This window comes from Lissotriton helveticus, chromosome 3_1 (assembly GCF_964261635.1).
Source record: "Lissotriton helveticus chromosome 3_1, aLisHel1.1, whole genome shotgun sequence".
In the NCBI taxonomy this organism is placed as follows: domain Eukaryota; kingdom Metazoa; phylum Chordata; class Amphibia; order Caudata; family Salamandridae; genus Lissotriton; species Lissotriton helveticus.
Window position 1 is genome coordinate 1,779,677,538 of NC_136061.1, and position 24,709 is coordinate 1,779,702,246.

Below are 24,709 nucleotides of genomic sequence, written 5' to 3' on the forward strand. Positions count from 1 at the left end.
CAGAATGCATACTTATATGAGGATCTTTGATTCTCTTTCCGCAATCCTGCATCACTGACAATGAGGATTCCAGAATGTAACCTTATTTGAGAATGCTTGGTTCTGTTTCCCCAATCCTGTATCACAAACAAATATGATTCCAAATATGATTCCAGAAGATATGTTTATTTGAGAATGCCTGGTTTTAGTTCACTAATCCTGCATCACCGACAATGAGGATTCCATTAAGTACTTACACTTGAGGATGCTTAGTTCTGGTTCCCCAATCCTACATCAGCGACAATGAAAATTCCAAAATGTATGTTTAATGAAGGAAGCTCGGGTTTCCCAATCCTGCATCACCAACAATGAGGATTCCGGGATGTATGTATTTTAGAAGATGCTTGGTTCAATTTCTCCAATCCTGCTGCCCCAACAATGATGATTCCGGGATGTATGTATTTTGGAAGACGCTTGGTTCAATTTCTCCAATCCTGCAGCACCAACAATGAGGATTCTGGGATATATGTATTTTGGAAGATGCTTAGTTCAATTTCTCCAATCCTGCATCACCAACAGTGATGATTCCTGGATGTATGTATATCGGAAAATTCTTGGTTCCAATTCTCCACTCCTGCATCACCAACAATGATAAGTCCAGAATGTATGTTTATTGGATGATGCCTGGTTCTGATTCCACGATCCCGTGTAACCAACCATGCTTGGGTCAGGCTCCTCAAGTCTCCATCACCACCAATAAAGATTCCAGAAGGTGCCGGTAACAGCTGGAAGGGAGTCTGTATGGAGATAGAACATGTCTGAGATGTCTCAAGTAACTGTTTGCTCTGTGTTAAAATAAAGAGATGACAACATCTGAAGTAGATATAAGGAGAAGGTAAAATAAAGCGCCAACAGCCACAAGGAAGCCTACCCTGCTCTGCTTTGATCTTCCCCAGCTTTGCAAACTTTTTGAGCAAGACAATCCATGACAGAAAAACACTGAAATACACCCAAATAGCACCTTCTTACACTCACGTGGCTGCGGGGTCACTCTTCTGCAGTCCTTTTCTTTGATGTATTGTTCTCCTTACCCAATACTGCATCACCAGCAATCAGCAGCCACAAGGATTCCTCAGTGTATATTTGGTTGATGGTGTCTATTTCTTGTTCACCAAACCTGCATGAGCATTATTCATCCTCTAGGATACCAGATTGTACCATTCCTTACAACGTCTTATTCTCTTCTTACGACGTCTTATTCTCATTTCTAATCCTACGTTACTAACTGTCACCAGTAATAATTATTGCAGAATGTGCAATGGTGTCTGGTTTGAGGGATTGTGATATGGATCCATTTACAAGCCCTTTTTCAACCCTTGCTAAAGATATTGCTTTGGTTACTTACCGATAGTCTTCATTACTGTAGGAAGGTGGATACCTGACTATGGTTACCCCAGATTTATTTCCTTGTGTTTAGCTGGTTTTCGACTTAGTTGGCCTGGGATCCTGCTAATCAGGGCCCCAGGCTATCTGCTCTCTCTTTAAATGGACTCCATGTACTATAGGTACATAACCAAATTGGTACTGGACACCTTATCAGCCCCTGTACAGTGCACTATAGGTGCCCAGGGCACAGGTGCATCCAAGGCCTACCAGGGGCTGCAGCATATCTTTTGCCAACCTGGCTGGTACTTAAATCGACACAACTGGCTGTTCACACAGCCGGGGCAAGGTGGTGTACTCACCCCTTGCTTAGATATAGTATACCTATGTCTAAACCTATATCTGGACACATAGACACCTATAAATCACTCCTATGGCAGGCCTTTACAATCCTGGAGGCAGAGTGCTTGGTTTTATGTGAGATGGTGCTCTAGCATGAGCTGAGCCTGTCTGCAGTGTTGGAACCATTTCCTTAATGCTGTTCCAGTGATACTGCCATACCATATACTCTTAAGTGCATTATAATCCTCGCGGTTATTGCAACTCTGGTTTGGCTTTATCAAAACATGTCGTGTGTGGTGTCATACACTTTGGAATACTATCCCCTCGCCAGTCCTGGTGATGGGGATAGCATCCCACCCTTCTAGAGGGAGAAGACATGTTACTTTACTGAAAACGCGGTTAATCCTAACCAGAGCCCCAGCATCACAAAATGGATGCTGCTGCCACAGACACATGTCTGGCCTCCTGCTGCTGACTGAAACTTGGCAGAGGACGCCTGGACAAAGGGTTTCCTGTCACAGGGAGGTGTCACACCACCCCAGACAGGAGATAGTGGATTGTAGCAGGGAGGGTTGAAAGAAACTAGACACTGCCCGTGGCACACAAGGTGTCCCTGGGCAGATTCCAGTCAAACCGGTTCTGGGGCCATCCAGCCCCAGTCCTGGTGCAAAACTGGACAAAGGGAAAGGGGTTTAACCACCCCCTTCCCAGGTCCCACCCATTTGATATTACAGGATTGCATATGGTAAAACAGCTGGCTTCACATGTCCTCTTGAGTTAAGCCTTTAAGGCTGGTTAGTCCATGCTACCCCTAGGATAGCTTGTCTATAAGGCTGACTTACAACCACCACCATAAGGGATTGTTTGGACTGATATAAGGTGCCCCAGAACTGGAGACATCATACATCAGGCCAACTTCTCACAATTACTCTAAGTCCTATTTTCCCTGTGCTGTCTGGACTATGACATTTAGATCTAAGGTTTGGGAGTAGGAAGCAGGTGGTAATGTAGACTGAATCCAATTGAATGACAGCACAGCGCCTGCAGGGCAGAATTAGTCTCATCAAGTAACCCGCGCTAATTGTGTCCCTGAGAGTCGGCACACTACTTCAATTTATAATCACTGGATCCCATGTGCTCTCACGTTACCCAGCTTGGCATTGGGGAATAAAAAGTGTAATGAGCCCAGAATGACTTGTTGCGGATTTGGGATTATAATTGCCAAAGCCATAAACGTTTGGCTGCTTTTCTGACATTCTCCTGTTTCTTTTTCAATATTATGCCAGGGCACTACAATTTTTCAGTGCCAGCAAGCTTCACTCTTTCTGACTTTTATGAATACTTACCCCTTGACTCACTTTTTGGCGAATTTCGTTTTCTGGTGCACTGGTCGTCCTCTAAATGTCTCTCACAACATTAGGTGTGTTTTGCACATCCCCAGCTCCTCAAAGTTCTTTCTCACTTCCACCACTTGGATAGTAAACGTCATTACATCAATTCTGCATAGACCATGTTGTCATCTTTTTAAAAGGACGGAGCTTAAGGCAATGTTATCAAGGGCATCCCATCACAATTTTCCATAATCTTGTGTGTGCTTAAAGAAGATCTTAAATTCCTCAGCCCTTGAAGTTAGTTGCTATTGGTTTAGAGTTTGCTCAGTCCTTGTTATTTAAGCCCTTAGGATTGAAAGTGCCCAGACTTACCCTCTCTTGCTCAGAGCTATCACGAGCTTTGGGTAAATGCTTGTTGAAGATAAAATTCACTATTTTGGTGTTTCCATTTAAGGAGATGTTCTTCAACACACCCATCTTTCTGTCATTGAGGTTTCAATCCAGGTTAATTTAAGGATCTCCATTGCCTGCAGCAATTTACACCCCTTTAGAATTTTCTGTCCCTAGCTGCTAGTATAATTTACTAAATTGATCTTGATTGTGCCAAAAAGGCGAACGCTGCTTTTTGGTAAGTGAGATTGCCACCTCTCAAGCACCTACCGCTTGCCAAATACTGAGAATATTTGATGATGGCCACCATCAGGGGGCTTCATCCACTAATATTTGTGGAATTGTGGAATTATGGAAATGTGTGCACCACCTTCAAAGTTGATTGGCTAATTTTTCCCAGAAGAACATAAAATGAGAATGCACCATTTCACCATCGACACAATACACAAAGGGGCACCCACAGCGCTGCCAGATTTCCAAATTTCTTTAATGCATCAATGTAAACATTTAAGAGCTGTGCTACCATCTCAAATTCAATTAGTTCAAACATGGGTAAAAAGTGAAATCATCACGAGTTGGGTTGAATAGTAAACACCATCAACACAATGTTGTGGTGCAAGGGCTCACTACCTCAGCATCCTTTGCACAGAGGCACTGTGCGATAGCCATACATCTGCCTACGCCACTCTGAGAACAACAATGGCAATTCTGCTAGGAATCCTGGTACTTGTAGTCATCATATTAAATTTCATAACATACACATACCCACAAATAAACAATCTTAATGCAAAAGGGAATTATAGATGGGTGAAAGGCTGTGTTATCACGTGCACTCACACTGTTCTCCCATCGATGGGTGAAGGGATTTAAGTGGGGCCGGTTCTGCAAGTGCTCGGCCCAGAAAATAAATAGAAACAGACATTTAAGCAGGTTCTTACCTAGCCTTATGCTCGCATCCTTAAGTTTGGAATCAAAAACACCGATTTCTTTCTTGACACATATTCAAAACCCTTAGAGGAATCCAAGTCACTGATGTAGTGCCTGTTACGTCGCACGTGTTTCCCTACATGTTGCCTGGTATCTGGGTCCCTCTTCATATTAATATTTCATTTTGCCAGGAGCTGTCTCTATGAAGGCTAGTTTGTATGCAGCGTAAGTCTTGGTTCGCCAGAGTCTTGCGGCGTGGCAAGGTATTTATGATGGAACCAATTGAGAGTTTAGCAACTGAGACTGAAGCCAACGTGAGTTTCTGACAGCGCCTGTCAGTGAGTCACACAGGTGTTCTGACTGCATGCCCATTCACTTCTTGGCCTCTCTGCAGAGTACTCAAAGGAAGAGTCAATTATGCGGCAACTTTAATTATGATTCTGTGAGAAAGTGTGTGAAGCAGATGCAATGTTTAGGAAATATGGAGAGTGCCAATGGAAAAGCAAGGACAGTTTGTCTGTGTATGTGAGAAAGAGAGACAGAGAGAGAGAGGGGGGGGATGATAAAGTGGAGGAGCGAATGAGAAAACAGCAGTACTGGAGCAGAGGGAGATGCAGTGTGAGATATGTAGATGGAAGCACTTTAGAAAGGTATGTGTGGATAAAAAGGGTGTTAGTGAATAAAACAATGGAAAGGGTTGTAAAGGGAAGTTCGGGCGTTGTTACTCATAAAAATAAGCACCGACAAGAATTGGTGAAGTCAAAAGGTCTGACTTATTTTAGCTGTATGTGATTAACGTGTGATGTATGTAGTTACACTAACAGAAAACATACATAGACGCAGCCAAAGAATGGTGGCATGCCGTGTCAAGGGCACGATTCTGTTAAACATGTTTAGGCCACATCCATAATTACACTGACGACTACTCATATAATGGATTTGTACTTATGCCTCTTTGGCCACCCTCTCTAGGTCCCCATCTACTCTTTTCATCCCACTTACAATGCTCACATATTGCAGTTTATAATCGCTCCTACCATCGATGGATCAGGAGCAGTATCTCCGCTGCAGTCTTCCATCCCTCGTGCCACGTGTGGGTGAAGCGGCGTGTTGCCGAGCCTCTCAACAAGGCTTTCAGGGCACGAGTCAGGGGTACACGCAGGTACACGGCGTCCACTCACTATTTTCAGAGGGTGGATGCCGTCCCCCCTGCCAAGAAGTTAGGCCCCACAGAAATATGCTGAACTTGTCCTGGTGTATGACACCGGGACACGATCAGCAGCGCCTGCACGTTCTCTGCTTTCCATTCCCAGCAGCTACAAGCAGGCAGGGAGGGAGCCTTTTTTCACCTCCAGCTGGGCCGAAGTTAAGGGATCCACCAGGCCTCCTTTTGTTTGAATATCTTGACTGGAGGCAGCCTGGAACCTCACACAAATGTAAATGCCACAGAGGGAAACAAAGGCACACAGCTTGCTATCTCTTCCTAGGTACTTAAGAGAGGCATGCTTTTGCCTTTGTTCTGTCCCTGTATATAAGTGCAGACACTGTAAGTCTCAGATGGGGTGGTCTGTCCCAGTATTTACACAAATAATTTAAATAGCACTATTTTATAGCGCTACGTCGTGATGTCATGCGCTGTGATGGCACACGTCATGATGTCACTTGCATAGTGTCTAACTTGGTCAGTCCCCCCACTTCTTTTTATAGGACTTGTGCCCTGAAGGCTTTCCTACTGGTTTGTCTCCCTGGCAGTCATCGTAACTCTCTTTCTCCTTCATTTGGTCCTCAGATGGTGATCTTCACGGAGCCTGGCCTGCAGGGTGAGCAGCATGAGATCTGGGGGGATATCTACGATGCCACTGTCCTTGAGCTGCCCAGCGCCATCTCTATTCGGGTGATCCGTGGTGGGTGAGTACGGGAAGAGTGGGGTTGGAGGTGGTGAGTGAGTGGGAGATGGGTCTGTGGTGGGAGTGATGTCCAAGGTGTGCGAGTGATGTTTACGTAGGACCTTGGGCTGTGAGCGGGCAGACGTGATATCACAACTGAGAGAGCGAATAAAGATTGTGTCCTTAGATGGTGCATCGGGTGAGTGTAGTGCTTGCTTGGGTTTGAAGGGGCTGATGTCAATGGTGTGTGAACGGTGACTATGTGGTGTCCCCAGTTTGTGAGTGAGTGAAAGTGATGCCTCTTGTTAACGTGGACCAAGGTTGACACCTTAATGTTAGAGATTGTTTTTTGGGGGGGGCAAAGCATTAACTAAGATGGATACACAGTTAAGGCATTACTGTTTGTTTTTAACAGCAGCCAAATAAAAACAAGCATTTGTAATGCAATAGGTCTCGCATTTGCAAGAGTTTAAGTTATTAGCATTGTAAATGATAATGCCTTTTATTTATCTGTTTTGATAATTAACACATAAATAAAAGGTATTGTCATTTACAATGGCAATTGCTCAGTCTCTTGTAAATGCAAGGCCTATTTCATTTCATAGAAACAGCCACCATTGTCCGGGGCTGCTAGGAAAGTGAGCGTGCATGGTGCATTGAATGTTGCAAGGAAGCATGTCGTGCCTGTAGTAGTAGAAACACACTAAAGAAAATAGTGCTTACAGGATAAATAAGACATACTGTGTAACCACAGAAGTAAAAGGGCCAGTACTCATGGGAGGTTACAAATGGAGTCAAGGCAGTACTAAGGAGGGACTATCAAGCCTACTAACAAATCAGAAGCCAGTATTTTTTAAAGAACAATGACACAAGCCAATGAAAAATATGGAAGGACAGTGGGCGGAGCTTCAAGTCCATACTTGAATACTGCATGCCTCGCAGAGCAGCCATACACCGCCCAGGCTTGACCTAAAAAGATACAACAAAAGCCCTTATTATGAATTGGCCGGTAAATTGAATGGATTTTCCATTTGTCCGAATTACCTATTACCCTGGGTACTGGTAACTCCAAGGATGGAGAACATCTCCCCCATTATGTGTTGGATCCTAAGAGTCTCCTTAGAAATTACAAATTTCTGAGGGGGATCAGTAATTCCCGGTCTTATTCCCCTGGCAATTCCTCATTTTGGGCCAGACTTTTACTCGTAGATCGTTTGAATGAAAGTTAAGAGACCTGTGGTGTACCGAAGACCTCAAACTTCCAATTGAGATGGCAACAGTCGTTACTAGTCCCATGCATCGGAATTAATATGCCACTTGCAATGAAGGCCAAAATATTGTAAGCGTACCTAATATTAAATACACACATAAAACACATTTGACTATATAAGCCATGATAGTAAAATTGAGGTAGTGGAGAAAAATCTGCACAGTTTATGACCCCTTAATCCCTTAGACCACACATTTGTGAATTGGTGAGGAAATAATATTAAAAAGCAACAATAGAAACAGTCTCTTTGGGATACAAGCTACTCTAACAATGTAGTATGCAGGTTCAAATTGGAAGCACGATAGAGATTACGTTTGAAAATAGTATTATAGTACATGCCTCCATTACACCAACATGAGAACAGTGCTCCAGCCGTAGACACAACGCAGGTCTACTAGATTCCCACACAAGCCCCTCTCTCTTCTTGTCCAATGTAAAGGGGAACCTCAATTCTCAGGAGAATCCGACTGCAGTCTCTGGGTTCTCCTGTGACCCTCACTGTCAGCCAGCAAAGCTACATCCACAAAGGGTCCTCAGCTACTTAATGAGTATAAATAACTCCCCCACCACCAACGCTGGCAAGGGACACACCGTCAAAGGCATCCTCCTTGGCATAGATTAGCATAACTAATGCTAATCTAAGAAGGAATGAAGGCAGCCTAAAGACCTGCATGTATATTCACTGATTAGATGAAGAATTTAAGAAGTTTTTTGTAATTTCTCATATGTTATGATTTACAAGCATACATGCATATTTATCACAGTTATGAGTTTCATTGTAAAGTAAATGTAGCTTCTAATTTACATTTAACTCACTGCTACCGTCTAGATCTGGAATCTATCCATAAATGGTTTTAATTCAAAGGAGGTTACTTTTACTGTGCACTTATGGACATTGAAACAGCTACCATCAAGAAACTGCTTTTTTCCAGTGTGTTTATAAAAGTACCACACTTCTGTGCAAAAGCAGGCAGAACTCATATACAAGACATTTGACAGGTGTGCATTTCGCGCCAAAATGGCACCCTTGGGTACCCAGCAGAAGGTATGCCTTCTGCTATGCCTCACTCGCTTTACCAGGGTGTAGATACCTAAAGGATGTTTGCCCTTTTACACATAACATAAGGGCTGAATCAAGGCATAGCTTCTCCCATCAGTGGAATCCGAAATAAAAAGTACAGACAAGGCTATGGTTTAGGGGTTACTGTAGGGCAGAAAGAATGCCCAACACACTCACCACAGAGGTTGTGCATTTGTGTTTCAAGGGGATATCTGAGAAGACAGAATGTATGATGTTACTATTCCATCTATTACCCCGCAGTAGGTTACAACGCGGATGTTACATCGTCCGCGTTGTTACCACGCATGGCTTTACATCGCAAGTCATTTCTACGACTTGCGCTAGATGGCGCTCTGGACTTAGGAATGGTGTAAGTTACTATTCCTGATCCAGTTAGCGCAACAAAAGGGTATGTGTTGGATTTAAAATCCAACACATTCCCTAGTGTTGCCCGCCATCTAGCGCAAGTCGTTGAAAGGACTTGCGATGTAATGCCATGCGTGGTAACAGCGCGGACGATGTAACGTCTGCGTTGTTATCTACCCGCGTGGTATTACCAGCATTATAAACGCTGTTTCCCGAGTAGACAGTATTAGTTACACTGGCTGATGTACACATTGAGCTTAGATGTATTTTTTGTCCCTGGTAGGGGAGGAGACCTGGGTGTTTAGTGAGAGCATTTGGAGACCTGACGGTAGAGGCTAGGGAGACATTATGTGTGTATTGTAGTTGAAAGAAAAGGCCTTTGTCATTGGAGTTGCTATCCTTCTTCTGTGAGAGGTGAGGGTGTCATAGACCTTCCGCGATTGCCTTTTGCCTGGAGACTTCATTGACCTCTGGGTAAATATGCCTGTTTTTAGGTCTCAGCTCATGCTCTGTCTCTTTGAGACATGTTGTTTACAGTTAGTGGGCTACAGCCTAACCACAGGCTTACCGTTTGTTAGCTACAGCATCACTCTGATTGATATCCTTCATTGCAGTTTGTCATTGCCTGCCTGTCTCTTCTTGTGTTTGACCCTCCCCTAGAGCATGGACCAAGTACTTGTGTCCATCCACTGCTATCGTTTTTGGAGCTTCTTTTTAATTGTGTTTACGCACTCCATACGAGTATTTGTGTTTTCACTCGATCCTTTCCACATTCACGTCTTTTATGTCCCACCCCCTGCCCCCAGCTGTTTTTCTTTATCTCCCCCACCCCATCCACCTTTAATTGTGTTTAAGTACTCCAGATTAGTGCTTGCTACTTAGGTTTATTCCCATTTCTTTTTCAATAACAAACAAGCAAATGCCACTGACTCTGTATTCCATGTTGCTTCTCCCAAACCCCACATCCTCTTTCTTAATAGCTGGTCATGCTCCCTCTTCACACTTGGAAGAAGGAATGCTGCAATGTCTTGTAGGCAGAACATGAGCAACAGCAAAACCAAACAGAACGGTATATAAAGCCCTAATATGAAAAGATTTTAAAGTGAAAGTAATTTTGAAAGCTAGAGCCCACTGCCCATAAACTCTGCACTTTCTACTGGCAACTTTCAAACCTATCGCTAATGTGGCAATAAGACAACTATAAAAGGAGGAACCAGCTTAAATCGGCAATCAGAACCGATGGCATTATGGGCATACAAATGAACAATGGAAGGCTTTCTCCACATTGCAGTTACGTACTAGCAAGAAATGTAGCTGATATGCAGTGAAACAGAATTTGTCAATACTGCAGTCATTTGCCTGGAAAAAGACACATTTTATGGAAAGACAAAAAATTACACAAAATGAATATATTTTATTAACAAAATGCCCACATTTAAAACAGCTTCCAAGCATTTGATACTGGATGGTTGGGTTTTTCTATATGTACCTGCAGTGGAAAAAATTTGTCCAGGGCTGAAATAAGTATTTTTTTCACTTTTAAAAACAATTTGCCTACACAGCTATTGATGATAGAGAGGAACATGCACCTCATCCTAATAATGCTCCCACTTCATCATGGCACAGTTGCTCCTCCGTCTTCATCGCACTTCTGCTCCTCCATCTTCATCGCACTGTTTCAGTCGGTCAGAAAACTTTATTCCGTTTTTGTTAATAAAACCATAAAAGTTGCACAGATACAATGAAGACAGACAATAAACTGTAACACAAATTAAAAAACATACTCCGTTACCACACAAAAAATCATCTAAAAACATGTCTAGATAAAAAAGACGCTACATGTCCATACAGTGCCTAGATTTCACCGTTGCCTTTAAAAACCATACAATAAAAATAATGCAATCATCCTTCAGCAGTTGGAGATACATTAGTGCAGGTCTAATCTGATTAAAATTCAATTTCTTTAAAATAGGAACTAATAAATGCCTCCTGGGGACTTCATACATTTTGCAAAAAAACATAAAGTGCAGCAATTCCTGAGGAGACTTTCCGTCGCAGCCACAGGAAGCTAGCACTTGACCTCTAGAAGCCCCTTATGTCTTGCTAGTAGGAGATGAAAGAGATTCATCCGGAACCTAGTTAAAAGAAATTTTTCATGAGACTTCAAGGACCCCATAAGATATGGTTCAGACAGTGGCGTTGATTTGAGCAATAGGTATGCCCGAAAACTCGGTTTGCCCGAACACTCGGTTTCCGTGCCTCTTCTGCATCCCGATCTGCATGCCTCCTGCTCAGAAAGGCTGTCTTAGTTAATTCCATGTCCTCTTTTACAATAGCATCTGGCTTAAAAAATTAATCTCCCCGCTCAATCATTTTGAATCCTCTTTTAATATAATTAAGCCAGGGTATACGAGCCACATTATCTAAGGACAGACACTCTCTTAAAATCAATTGAGTGAAGGTTAGATCTTTGTTTAACCAACACGTTAACCAGAAGATCAAGGGACGCAGAGCAAGGGTATCGCTTAGGTAGTGTACCCCCAATTTCTCATGTACCGCCATGTTCGAGGTTCCTCTCGGGACACATAACAACCTTTTTAAAAACCCATTTTCCACTACCTGAAGGGGTTCCGTTACAATGTAGCCCCAGATCTCACTGCCATAGGTTGCTGTAGCTAAGCTTTTTGCTTGATGCACTTGAAGTATAGCTCCCGTCGGTTTCTTTCCCAATTTACAGGCAAAATTTAAAATTGCACCATTGACCCGCACCAGTTCCCCTTTTTTCTTTTGATTAAGGGATCCCACCCGAGTTGATCATCAAATAAGACCCCTAAGTAAGAGAAGTCGTTCGTGCGGGGAATCTTGTCATTGCCGGATCTAAACTGGAAACTCTTTTTCGTGTGTTTCCCTACTTTCATGACATAGGACTTTGAATTATTAATGGATATGTCCCGATCTGTCATGAATCCAGAAAATGCAGTTAACAGGGTTTGTAAGCCCAATTAGGTTCTGGATATTAGAACGACATCATCCGCGTAAAGCAGAACGGGGATGCCCTGCCATCCTACATAGGGAAAATCAGCACCAGTTGCCCTCAGCACTCTGTCTAGTTCATTAATATAAAAGTTAAATAAAAATGTCGCCAAAATGCAACCTTGCCGGACACCCTTCATAATCTCAAAGTCCCTGGATACCTGCAAATTTTGTGAGAACCTGACATTAGCTTTAGATGATGAATGCAGGTCCTCCAGAAAATTAACTATGCTATTTTCCACCCCCATTGCCCTCATGGACTGCCATAGCTTAGTCCTATTTACAAAGTCAAAAGCGCATAACAGATTCATGAAGGCAAGGTGGATGGTTCCAGGATGTGCAACAGTGTATTTGTTCAGTATCATAAATAAATTAAAACACTGTGCAACAGTAGAATGCCCCGGCCGGAAGCTATACTGGACTGCCGACAAAATCCCATTCTCATCTGCCCAGGTTGTTAATCTCTGTAAAAGGACACGACTCACCACTTTGACCACTGAATCAATAAGCGAGATGGGTCTATAGCAGTGAGTGCTATTTCTATTGCCCTTTTTAGGGCTCGCCTGGCGTTGCAGTGCAAAGCGCTGCCGCCAGCGAGCCTTATTGTCGTTGTGTTGCCTCCCCAAGTGGTACAGACCGGTGCACGAGCAGACTCTGGTCTGTGAACGCGCTTCCCAGAAACAGTGAACAGCTTGTGCGCAAGTTAATTATAGTTGAGTGCTCCTCTCCGGAAGACGTGTGCGTGCTCAACTACAATTAACGCCTGCACAAGCTGTTCGCGGGATGGAGAAGGCTGTGGTGCGCTGTGTGCCTTCGGAGCCCAAGCTGACCCTCTCCTTCACTCTTGACGGCAGTCAGAAGCACATGCAACGGGACCAGTCGGAGCTTCTGGGCCGGGCCCTGGCCCGCACCGCAACCAACGCCGTGAAGGCGGCCCAGAGCAGCAAGGCCAATAAAAGCAGGCGCGGCGGGAAGGCCTCCCCGTCTGCCTCCCCTGCAGAGCCGTCTGTGCGCCTCTACTACCAGGAGCAGCAGCTGCCCGACGAGCTGCTCAACGCCGAGGCCAGGCGGGAGGGCGCCGTCCTGCACGTGGGGGAGGCCCGCTATACGGTGTAGCGCAACCCGCCCTCCTTCCGCCAGGCTCAGCTTCCCCGCCACATCATGGCCGGCTTCCCCATCTGTCCCGCTCTGCACATCGAGTTCGGGCAGCTGGAGGTCTCGCTCTTCCGCTGGTTCAAGGTGGCGCCCGAGAAGCCAGGAGGATGGCCCCCCGTGGGCAGCCAGCGGGTCTACACGCCGACCAATGTGGATATCGGGCTGCGTCTGAAGCTGCACTGCACCCGGGCAGCGTGGACCCGCCGCCGTACGGCACCGCCTGGGAGGGGGAGGCCAGCTGCATGGTGGAGGCCGGGCCCAGGGTGTGCGCCTTTGAAAAGCGGCACCTGTACACGCAGCGGGTGAGCGCCGAGCTGCTCCTCCGCACAGTCTCCTACAAAATCTTGGCGGACATGTACGCGCAGACCGAGCACTCCCGGGTAGTGCTGTACCCTTACTGTGCACCCTACGCACTGGACATGGACTACAGACAGACCCTACTGCGCAAGGAGCTCAGTGGCTACAATGCGGACCTGCTCTGCCTGCAGGAGGTGGACTGCCCTGTCTTCACGGACAGTCTCTGCCCAGCCCTGTATGCTTTCGGCTTGCAGGGCCTCTTCAAGCTGAAGGAGAAGCAGCACAAGGGCCTCGCCACCTTCTACCGGCCAGACAAGCTCACCCTGCTCAGCAAGCATGACATCTGCCTCAGCGAGGCTTTGCTGGTGGAGCCCATGCACGCCGAGCTGCTAGAGAAGCTGTCGGACTACGGGGCGGCCAAGGAGTAGCTGCTGCAAAAGGCCACTGCCTTACAGGTGAGCGAGGGGTGGGCCTACTGTTGCATCTCTGGGGCTAATCTGCACAGGTCTGCTGTGGCCCAACCATACTTGTGTTTCAACTGCATTTGTATACTACCCTTGACAAGGCGTTGGGCGTCTTATTGGTACCAATTAAGCCACGGGCAGCCGGCCTTGGCATTATACGTTGTTGTTTGGAGGTGTTGTCTAGTGACCGATGTGAATAATTGGATCTTAAGAACCTGTTCTCATCCCTGCGCCACTTGCCTTCTGGCATCATCACAAGTGTTCATATGACTGTGAACCTGGTTGTGAAACTGGGCAAACAGCATCAGTTCGTGTGCCTTTGGGCATGTGACATAATTATGAAACTTGTTGCTGTCTCCCTTTTGTGATGAACAGTCGTTTGCCCCTCCCCATCCCATGTCAATCCACACACCCATCCCAAGTTTTTTCTACTTATAAACCAAAGGTGTGCTATATAAATACCAACATGTTTGGCAGTCCCAAATAACATAAGCTACTGATGCAAATAACCAAAGCATGGGAGTCAGTGGACAGCAACCAGTAACCATGGAACAGGAAAGTGACGGGTCAAACTTTTGTGTTGAAATGCCTCAATTACTAACCGCTAAATGCAGGGGTTTAAGTGGGCCTGGTCCAGCTGGTGCTCATCAACGGCAGTTCTAAAAAAACAGGTGCTGAGACGGGTCCCTATCGGCCTCTCCATATTTGCCCTCACCGTCAGGGTGAAAACAAATCTTAACTCTGCAGCAGTACCATCCTTCACTGCCTTTAATGTAACTGGAATAAACACCCAGTGCATATTTAACTCGCTTTCCCAAAAGTCCTGTGTGACAAATGTCATGAGTCCATGTGTTGCTGCTGTGAGTTTGATTGCCACCCCTATCAGCGTTCCTTATCCCTTTCCCATCCTTGCACCTAAGAAACATGGGGATTTCTAGCAGATGATGCTCTAGCTGATATTCAACACCTGACCAGACATGGCTGCTGTTTGTTAAAGGCCATTAGTAAATTGTGTTAAGAATGATGAAAGATTACTCTGTGCGATAAACAGCCCTTCTCTGTCACCTAGTGTCAACGCAATCTAGTCGCCTCGCAAACTTGCATTCAAGTGAAGCAAGCATTTGCAGTGCAATAGGTCTCGCATTAACTTTGAGCGATTGGCATTGTAAATAACAAAGCCTTTTATGTTTAGGTTTTTAAAACACAAATAAAAAGCATTGTCCTTTACAATACTAACAGCTTAAAGTCTCACAAATGCGAGACCTATTGCATTGCAAATGCTTGTTAAATACTGGGACTATGGTTGACTAAGCCCAAGACTGAGGACACCCCATCTTGGCTGCCGCATTAAATAGGGACTCTAAAATCGGAGCCCAAAACAAGGTGTCTGATTTAATAGCTGTTCTTGCTCCCTCTTCACACTTGGAAGAAGGAATGCTGCAATGTCTTGTAGGCAGAACATGAGCAACAGCAAAACCAAACAGAACGGTATGTAAAGCCCTAATATGAAAAGATTTTAAAGTGAAAGTAATTTTGAAAGCTAGAGCCCACTGCCCATAAACTCTGCACTTTCTACTGACAACTTTCAAACCTATCGCTGATGTGGCAAAAAGACAACTATAAAAGGAGGAACCAGCTTAAATCGGCAATCAGAACCCATGGCATTATGGTACAAAAGGGGGGTAAAGAACGGTGATGGACTCAACCCAGAACTGTTGACTGGGTGTGAGTGTTTGATTGATTCAGATGCTCCGTCCATCACTACCCTCTTTTGTACCACCATGGCATTATGGGCATACAAATGAACCATGGAAGGCTTTCTCCACATTGCAGTTACGTACTAGCAAGAAATGGAGCTGATATGCAGTGAAACAGAATTTGTCAATACCGCAGTTGTTTGCCTGGAGAAAGACACATTTTATGGAAAGACAAAAAATTACACAAAATGAATATGTTTTATTAACAAAATGCCCACATTTAAAACAGCCTCCAAGCATTTGATACTGGATGGTTGGGTTTTTCTACGTGTACCTGCAGTGGAAAAAATGTGTCCAGGGCTGAAAAAGTCTTTTTTTTACTTTTAAAAACAAATTGCCTACACAGCTATTGATGATAGAGAGGAACATGCACCTCATCCTAATAATGCTCCCACTTCATCATGGCACAGCTGCTCCTCCGTCTTCATCGCACTTCTGCTCCTCCATCTTCATCGCACTGTTTCTCCGCATTCCTCCACGTGCTACTGCTCCCCATCTTCATCGCATTGCACTCCACTCCAATCTACCCTACTCCACCCCTTCAATATCTCCCAATCTACCCCACTCCAATCTACCCTTCCCCACCCATCCTACCACAATCTGACCCAATTTGCCACAGTCTACCCCACCCCAATCTGCCCACCCCAATCTACCCGTCTCCAATCTACCCTACACCTTTCTACCCCACTTCAATCCACCACAATCTACCCCACTCTAATCTACCCCATTCCACCCCTGCCTACCCCACTCCAATCTACCTCATTCCAATGTTCCCTAATCTACTCCACTCCAATCTACCCTACTCCAGACTACCTCAAACTAACCTACTTCAAAATATTACAATCTACCACAATCCACCCCGCTCCAATCTAACCCAGCCATTTTATCACAGTCTACCCCACCCAATATAACCCAATCTACCTCACACCAATCTACCATACTCCAATTTACCCCACCCAAATTTACACCGCCCGCCCCAATATACCCCTCCCCAATCTGACCCAATCTATTCCAATCTGCCCACCCCAATTTGCCTGCCTCAATGTACCACACCCTAATCTACTGCACCCCAATCTTCCCCATGCCAATCTACCCCAATTTACCCCACCACCAACCGGCCGTCTTGTTCTGCAAAATTAGAGGATGCAGGTAACTCAGGAAGATTGGGCTAGTTGTACTACGAGGTGAGATTTAGAGCCCTCTGTGAGAGTAGGTTCCTCGCCTGGTGGAAGAGCGAGATCTCTGGGTTGACCCCTTTGTCCTGGATTCTGTTCCTAAGTCTTCTGTTTCCCAATCTCTTGTGTCTGCAGCTGGGTCATGTATGAGAAGCCTCGCTACCAGGGCCGGAAGATCGTGCTGGAGGAGGGTGACACTGAGCTGACTGATCCTTGGGGGAACCAGGACGAAGATTCAGAGGCAGAGGAGGAGGCAATGACGCCTGTCCGCATCGGTTCGCTGCGGCACGTGGTCCGGGTGAGTAAAGATGGCTGCCACTTCAGGGATTAGATGGCTCACACATAGCTCTTGTTTAGGCTGAGTTGAAGTTCCACACAGTATGCGCACCATTGGGGGAGTTAAAGTGAGGTATGGCACATTACAGTGAAATGTGGCTATAGAGGGTGAAATGCATCGCATTAGTGTGAAATAGGATGAAGTAACGTTAAATAGCACAATGGTATTATAGAGTGCATTGTGGGAAAATGGGCAAGTTTGAGTGAAACAGAAGGGGGAAGGGGAAAAGGGCGGGAGTAGTGTGAACTAGGATGGGCTGTTGTAGGATGAAAGCAGGTAAAGGGCTCAAAAACAGATTGATTGATACATAAACTGTCACTTTTGTTCGATAGTGTCTAGAGTGCGCTTTGCTAACATATTCTACAGATCTGGGTAGAGTCTGCCTTTTGAAAAATAAATGGCATATAGGACATCATTCCCGTGTCACCCTTTTTACACAGTGTGCATCACGATACTCACATCCAAACACTGATCAGTTGTTCACAAACAGGCCCTGGAGCCATCTGTGCCCAGACTGCTTGTCAGTGACGACATCATCACAGAAAGAAGTATGGACTTTCCAGAGGTATGTGCCACTGTCACTTGCTACACATCGCAAGAATCACCATCAAGTCGAGGTCGCTTGACTGCTGGAAACCAGGCACATGGAAGTCCTTTGAATTCCCCATCTCCAGCCAGGGTTGGCTTCTGGCTGAGACGAGCTGGGCCTAGGCCCAGGGCGCCAAGCTTCAGAGGTGGGAAACAACTGTTTGCATGAAGGTCCTGCAAACAGCAACGCCTCTCTTCCTTGGCTTCAGTGATTTCGTTTAAAGCACTCCTCTTCGTTCTTAACGTGCCTCAGCCCCTTACCTTGCCTGCCCATCTAGCTCTAACTTACTGCCGCCACACATCAACACCCCTCTCCAACCCAACAAACAACCTGTAACCAGCCTGAGGGAGCTACATTGTGAGTGATTCAGGGGAGATGAGGATATGTGTGTTTAGAGGCAAGTTGCTGCTCTGACGAAGCCAGTTGGAGCTAGCCTGTGAAAAAGGGCTGGTGTCTCCTTTTATTCACCAACAGTAGCAAGGGCAGCAAATATCTTTCTCCCTAGGGTGGTACTGGAGCAAGGGCTGGTCTGTCCCTAGCCCCAGAGCGGAATGGCAGCCATTCTGTTTCCAAATCCACTACGGCGCTTTGCATGTGAAGCACTGTAGCCCTTCCATCGTATGGAACATCTTTTATTGGCCAACCTGCAACCAATTAGATTGGCCAGATCGCGTGGGACATTTTGAGCAATCTAGTTGGGTGCAAGTGAATCTCTGCGATTGGCTGTACTGCCCCGCGGACCCCTCCACCCCATCCGCCCCCACCAGGGACTGGTGGATCAAGTATTACTGTGAGGAGCTGGATCGGAAGAGACCTCCATTACGTCATTTCACTCTATGAGGTGCAGTGGCCGATTCCATGCGCCCCAGTCAGTATCACAAGGGCTTGTGCCTAAGAAACCACAAGCATATCTCCTGGCGGGGTCCTTTTTTGCGCATGTATGTCACGAGGGGTATTCAAGAGTTACAACGTGCAAAGCTAATTTTCTATTTAAACTGCTATTTCCAATTCTGGCAGCTATAGCGCAGCAATGATGTCCCATTCAAGTTGGGAGACCACCGCGACCCCATGAGTCTGGCGGCCTGTGGACTGCCAGACTCGTAATCAGGCCCTTAGTTACTGAGATTAAGCCTTTGAGGTTAAAGCCGATTCACTTGGTCATTGTGTGATCAACCTGGTGTTGGCTGCATTGTGGTACAGTAGTAGCCCATTGGTGTTGGTGTTTCCCCTTTTATAATGTATCTCAAATCTCCACATATCCACCCACCTTCCAACAGAAACAGCAATCACCTTCACTAAAAGTTTGAGTACCCTGGCTCTAATTAAAATATAACAATTCCCGTGGTGATGGGGCATGCTAAAGTCTTAAACTTTCAAAATCAGCCCCACTCCAGGCCACACTCCCACTGCCATACGCTCCCTCCCCCATTAGGCATCCCTCGTATCTCTTTACCCTATGTGGTTCACAGGAACTACCCTCCAGGGTCCAAGGCAGGGACACATCTTAAGGATTTTGGGGGCTATGGGCCAAACGTATTTTAGGGGCCCCTGTTCAGTAGGGCTTTACATTTATGATCCAGTTTCAGCTCTTTCGGGCCCTCTTTGGCCAGGTCACTGACAGTGCACAGATACACTCGTCCAAATTCTAAATATGTTCACATCTAATAATGAGTGATCGTGACGTGTGCTTTCAATATTGTAACACTCAGAAGCTGACTGATATTGCTGCAAATAGTTTCTGAGGCACACTCCCATTTTCCCATTTGTGAGGTCCTGTGTACATCTACAAGAAACATTTTTCTGGATGTTACATGAAATGTAAACACAACATTTATCTGCAATATGTCTGTAATAGACTCTCACACGTCACCCACATTAAAATAAATTAAAATAAAACTTAATTTAAAACAATCTGTTCAAGAGGATGTATGACGTTACAACACATACTTTTACCACGCCTACCATTATCACGCAATTTTTACAACGCAGGATCCATTACAACGAAGTACCATTACCACGCATGTATTTACAACGCATATACCTTTACAACGCATACAATTACAACGTAAGTATTGGTAAGTATATAATATTTTTTAAAATTTAATTTAATTAAAATTAATATAATGTAATTTAATTTAATTTAATTAATTTAATTTAATTTAATTTAATGTAATTTAATTTAATGTAATTTAATTTAATTTAATCAATTTAATTTAATGTAATTTAAATTTAATTATATTTAATTTTTACCCTGTACCCTTTTACCCAAAAACCCAAAACTGACCCTGAACCCTAAAAATACCCCTTTACCCAAAAACCCAAAACTGACCCTGAACCCTAAAAATACCCCTTTACCCAAAAACTCAAAACTGACCCTAAACCCTAAAAATACCCCTTTACCCAAAAACCCAAAACTGACCCTGAACCCTAAAAATACCCCTTTACCCAAAAACCCAAAACTGACCCTGAACCCTAAAAATACCCCTTTACCCAAAAACTGAAAACTGACCCTGAACCCTAAAAATACCCCTTTACCCAAAAATTGAAAACTGACCCTGAACCCTAAAAATACCCCTTTACCCAAAAACTGAAAACTGACCCTGAATCCTAAAAATACCCCTTTACCCAAAAACTGAAAACTGACCCTGAACCCTAAAAATACCCCTTTACCCAAAAAACTGAAAACTGACCCTGAACCCTAAAAATACCCCTTTACCCAAAAACTGAAAACTGACCCTAAACCCTAAAAATACCCCTTTACCCAAAAACTGAAAACTGACCCTAAACCCTAAAAATACCCCTTTACCCAAAAACTGAAAACTGACCCTGAACCCTAAAAATACCCCTTTACCCAAAAACCCAAAACTGAGCCTGAACCCTAAAAATACCCCTTTACCAAAAAACCCAAAACTGACCCTGAACCCTAAAAATACCCCTTTACCCAAAAACCCAAAACTGACCCTGAACCCTAAAAATACCCCTTTATCCAAAAACGCAAACTTATAATATTTTTAATAAAATAATATACTTACCAATACTTACGTTGTAATGGTATGCGTTGTAAAAGTACCTGCGTTGTAAATACATGCGTGGTAATGGTATGCGTTGTAATGGATCCTGCGTTGTAAAAAATGCGTGGTAATGGTAGGTCGTTGTAAAAGTTGCGTTGTAAAGTATGTATACCGTTCAAGAGCTATTCATGGGCATCAGGCAAAGACTCTCTACAGAAGCGAGCTGGCTCTATCAGGGGGGCCCTGAAAGGCTGTAGCCATGGGCCAGAGCCCACTTTGTCCATGCCTAAAAACGTCTCTGGTCCAAGGGGAACCTGGACCTCCACCACTCAGCCATTAGTCCAGTAAGTGCATACATTGGGTGCCACGAGGTGCTGTATAACAGCCCGAATACATGAAGTTCCAATCTGCATAGCGTACAATTTTGGGTTCAAACTTGGAGCTTCTACTCGGAGGTCTCAATTTCAGGTCTCTGTGATGACTGGGAAGGAGCAGACAGTGGGACTGAGTTCTTCAGATTCTCATAGACAGCCTTCTTTTTTTGTTCTATAACAGCAGCACTTGGCTTACAAATTGATTTGAATCACTTATTCATGGATCACTAACAGAATACCATGGCAAACAATATCGCTGACAAAATTATTGTGTCAAAAATATAATTTACCACAATATTGTGTGCCTATAATTATAGAGGTAAGTACAAACATTTCGTCCAAAAATATTCTTGACACTAATATTGTCTAAAAAATATAGATTTTAAAAATATATTTAAAGCAGTAAATGTTAAATATGTTCATATATAACTTTAATTTAATGTAAATTAAATAAATCTCAATAATATGTAATACTATATATAAATATATACTTATATAAACTCACAAACACACACACACACAAACACACACATATATGTGTGTATATATATACTTGAGGAGTGATTCTTTTGTTGGTAATTACTACTCACTACATTGGAAAAGGATAGCTGGAGGTCCATACCTGTTTGGTTCCGCCGATCACTGATGGAACAGGATTGTTTCTACATATATATATATATATATATATATATATATATATATATATATAGCTTTGTGTTTATATAAATGAATATAGTGTAACATCATTATTTAAAATAGGCCCAGCTACTCGCAGCTTCTGTGATGGAACTAAGTACCAACTCCAGTCCATGGAAATGGAAGTCAGGCCTCAGCATAACGCTTCTTGCTTTAAATAGGGAAAGGGGAGGGAGAGCACCTTTCATTTTTCATCTTTTGCTGCATCTCCCAATGTTGATTATGGGATCTCTTGCTTGCTCTATCAGCATACCACCCATCAATCGGTGTCAATGCCACAGAGGAACTCAGTGGTCCTCCACTCGGCCTGCTCCATTCTTCCATCTAGGGCAGGATGCTCTCAACTCTGTTAGAGGCCTCCACAGGCCACCCCTTGCCCATGGCTGCCTGACTCTGCAGCTGGAATACCAGTTATTGGGGGTGGGGAACAAATCCTCACTGGTCCTCTAGGCAGAACCATAGACCCAACCTGGGTCCACTGCTGCAGCTGCTGACTCGCTTGTCTCAGCCCTGGGAGCCTCATGTTTTCAGTGCTGGACTGTAGCTGGCAACTCTGCTGGTAAAGCAGAGTATATGACTCATGTTGACTCAGAGACCGACAGCAGGGTCCGCGGATGGTGCTGCTTTAAAAAGCATCTGCACTGGCTGGAGCTGAGTGTAGGAAACAGTATCCTACTCATCCGCCATTTTGGCCATGCTCCTTAACTCCTGAATTTTAAAGCAAAAAAGTTGTTTAATTGCTTGCTTGTTTAAAATGCCCTTTACTCCGATTCAAGCCAATGGAGAAACTGAAGTCCCTGATTTTTCCACCAAAACTCCTGTTAGGTGTTTTTGAATGTTGGCATGCATGGTCAAGTTTTTAAAATGTCAGGTGTGGAAGTGACATCACACCTCATTTGACCCAGAGTGACATCACAGGGTTGAGCCTCATCACCACAACAGCCTCCCATTTGCTGCTGAGGCCTAAGTGAAGTGGAAGGAGGGACATCACAGAAAACACAAAAAGCTCTTGTTGCCCAATTCTGATGTTGGACGGAAGGGCTCCGAACAATGGTCGGAGCCCTTCCACCCGAATCGGAACGTGACGGCCGGATTCCTCGGAGAGCCCGTCCACCATCCAGAAATCCTTCAGTACTCCCCCGTTGCCTCTTTACGACCGAGGGAGTACGATGGCAGTTTTTCACTGCCTTTTCGTGCCGGTGTTTCTACCGGCCTGCGGGCACCTATGGTGCCCCTCTGTTGATCCCTGCACCTGGTGGCAGGGACCTTGGGGTACCTGCCACAGGGTGCAGGGATGAACTGCACCCCTCCATTTCACAATGCAGGCATGCATTCCGCTCAGAATGCATGCTCCCATTGTGAAACATACGAGTGCAACCGAACAGGGTTCGGTCGCATTGTACTTGCAGGGCCGTAACTGACGACAGTAGGTCGTTCGTCACGGTTCCTGACCAATGTCGGACGGACACGGCTCAAGAAGGCTGTGCCATGGCTACAAAATGGCAAGCCACGGGTAGCTACTGTTACCGCCGGCAGCCTGTAACTGATTCCTATACTTGCTTTCCTTTAATTCATTCGGACCTAATTCTTTCTCTGCTGTGAGAATCCCGAAACCCCACAACTGGATGTGAGGGGCCTGTCTGACACAATCCACCTCTTTCTCATTTCATATTTTTGTGTACATTTATGATGTGTGCAGTCTTCTGTTTGATTCTGCTATGACTAATTGATATAATGTTAACTAATGTAAAAACAAAAACTGAGAAACCACATTGGAGGAAACCAAATCATGGAACGACAATTTTAAGGAAATTCAAAAAAACTGATGGGAAGATTTTAAAGGAAAGATCATTTAAAAGAACAATCCAAAATGACATAAGAATTGGATGGGGTAGTGAATGAGTTTTGGGTTCTGGTATAGGTGATGAGATATTTTAGAGGTGAGAGATAGGTGAAGTTCAGATGTAGAAAGGGTTTTTTAGGATTCAGAAATGGATGATGTTTATGGATGGTGAGGGTTTTTTAGCGATGAGGAATGTGTGAGGTTTAGGGGTGGTGAAGTGTTTTTAGGGTTCATGGATGGTCAGATTTTAGTGCTAGTGAAGGATTTTTAAGGCTCCGTGAGGGATAGATTTTAGAAGGGGCAAGGGATTTATAGGGTTCATGTTAAATGAAATATTTTAGGGGTTGGTGATGGGCTGAATCTAAGGACAGAAAGAATTTTAGGCTTCAGAATGGGTAAATCCAGGGTGATGATGGGTGTTAAAGGTTCAGGTATCGGTGCAATTTAGCCATGGTAAAGGGCTTTTAAGTGGCAAAAATGAATCATGTTTAGCAGTTGTTTGGAGGTCAAGGAAGGACGATGTTTAAAGGAGGTGAGAGGTCAGTGAATTAAACGTGTCTTAAGTATTTGACAGCTTCAGAAATACCATTGAAATAATGTCCCCTGAAGTAAAGCACTAAAATAGCTCAGAAAATAATGTTAAGTAAAACCTGAAATATCTACACTTTGAAAAATAGCCATGCACAAGCCAATTTTGGAAATGAAAGACAATCTATGAGTTGGTTTCTACGAAATGGTAAATGCCAATCATCCAGCAAATTCTTATTAAACAGTTTAGGTGAAATGGGTTCTCAATTATGGTATTCCATGAGATCGCATTTTTCTAAGAAATCATGCACAACCATGATTAATACCTCATTTCAAAGTTTAATTTCTCCATTTTTGTAACCAATGTTGTGTTCGTTGCTGATCGTTCTGTGTTTGGTGTAGTTGACTGGCAGGTCTTTACTATTTCACGTGTGACCCTGGTCCCCAGAGCCTTCTTGCTGTTCCTGCTGGGCGGGTTTCTTGGGACACCTGCAGGGAGTTTTGAGGTCCCATTAG

The 24,709-nt window shown here is 44.4% G+C and overlaps 1 protein-coding gene and 1 pseudogene across 2 annotated transcripts in view; both read left to right on the top strand.

The window, feature by feature from the left end:
- CRYBG2 (crystallin beta-gamma domain containing 2) overlaps nucleotides 1-24,709 on the top strand; it is a 403,207-nt gene that overhangs the window by 333,770 nt on the left and 44,728 nt on the right. For both annotated transcript variants that reach the window (XM_078682657.1, XM_078682658.1), the window contains 2 exons: nucleotides 6,142-6,260; nucleotides 16,951-17,113. In XM_078682657.1, the coding sequence (XP_078538783.1) occupies nucleotides 6,142-6,260; nucleotides 16,951-17,113 (282 nt within the window). The remainder of the gene's footprint in view (nucleotides 1-6,141; nucleotides 6,261-16,950; nucleotides 17,114-24,709) is intronic.
- Nucleotides 12,751-14,251, top strand: LOC144825344 (2',5'-phosphodiesterase 12-like; annotated as a pseudogene).